We start from the raw sequence: 1,327 nt of genomic DNA, 5'->3' as shown, positions 1-1,327 counted from the left end.
TGGTATATTGTTGTCACACGTTAAATACATACCAATCTTGTATATTGAAAACATCGGAATATTTTTAAAATATAATTTTTATTAAAAGCTAAAAACTTACTCTCTTTTTCGTGGTCGTAGCCGACCACAACAAAGTAGTCGGCTAACCGAGACATTTCGGTATACTCGTGGGGGTTCGTGGGGGTGATAGCGCCCAACATCCCACGTAGATTTTAATACACGTGATTTCATGGACCGTACCCTACCAAGCAACAATCAACTACCTTGTGTCAACGTTACACATAAATACGCATCAATATGTAAATTAATTAGAAAATATATTAAACATTTTTGAATTTATATTTTCTCATTTAAATATTACACAAATTTCAGAATAAAGCGTCAAAAATATAATATCGTTGTGAGTATATTTAAAACATTTTGTTTCATTCGAAAAACAAATTTCAAACATTGGTTGAAATTTTGAAGACACCACACGCACCGTTGAAAGCAGTTACTTCATATTCGTCACGTTTAGAAAGTGAATTCGTTCCTCATTACACGAGTATACAATATTCTATTTATTTTATAAAATACAATATGATGCCACACCCCGAAGCTTTAATCCATAACCTTCCAAACTCAAGCGCCACATTGGGTGTTTGATGAACCGCGTATGAACCAAAACGCGCCACAGATATACAATTGAAGAGACGAATGCGCTGTAATTCGCATTTAATTTTACTTTTTTTGTCTTCTGCTTGGATCACTGAGAATACTTTAAATCTGAAAACATACGCATTATTATAGACGTTACTTCGATACAACTTTATAGCGCGTTCATAGTGAATCATTGCACAACAGATGCATGTACAATAATTCACATGTATAACGTATTCTATAAATTTGCTGTTTCATTTTAGGTTTTGAATGTAGGAATCTAAATTATTTATGAAATTGAATTCAGTATTTTTGAATTCAGTTAAAATTTTGTATATGAATAAATTCTTTGCATATTTTATGTATACACATCATTTCATTCTGTTTAATTTCCTTCAAATTTATGATAACTATGTAGATAATTAGTAATTTAAGTCCACTGTTAGAAGTTAACGAAAATTAAAATAACTTGACATGTGCTTTCTACATTTTATATATAATAATTGTCCTATCTTTAATTCATATATAAAAGATTTTTGTATATAGCTCTCTGTATATTTACGTTGTATATGTACATATTTAAACGATCCTTAACCTCGTTAGAAGCTGTTACATGGAGCCACTTAAGTTTTAAGTGAAAAGAAAAAATGAATGTAAAAAATGTTCGAAATTTTGTAAAATTGGTTTT

The 1,327-nt window shown here is 30.0% G+C and overlaps 1 protein-coding gene across 1 annotated transcript in view; it reads right to left on the bottom strand.

Moving 5' to 3' along the window:
* The window catches only part of LOC108574476 (myotubularin-related protein 13), an 8,337-nt gene extending 7,663 nt beyond the window's left edge, over positions 1–674 (bottom strand). The window contains 2 exon segments of the mRNA XM_017937078.1: positions 101–241; positions 482–674. Coding sequence (XP_017792567.1) covers positions 101–200 — 100 coding nt within the window. The 5' untranslated portion in view covers positions 201–241; positions 482–674.
* Positions 675–1,327: the final 653 nt, after the last annotated feature.

The sequence above is a fragment of the Habropoda laboriosa genome, unplaced genomic scaffold (genome assembly GCF_001263275.1).
Source record: "Habropoda laboriosa isolate 0110345459 unplaced genomic scaffold, ASM126327v1 scaffold224, whole genome shotgun sequence".
Classification (NCBI taxonomy): Eukaryota; Metazoa; Arthropoda; class Insecta; order Hymenoptera; family Apidae; genus Habropoda; species Habropoda laboriosa.
Note: the sequence above shows the minus strand (reverse complement) of the source record. Positions and strands in the feature narration are given on the sequence as shown.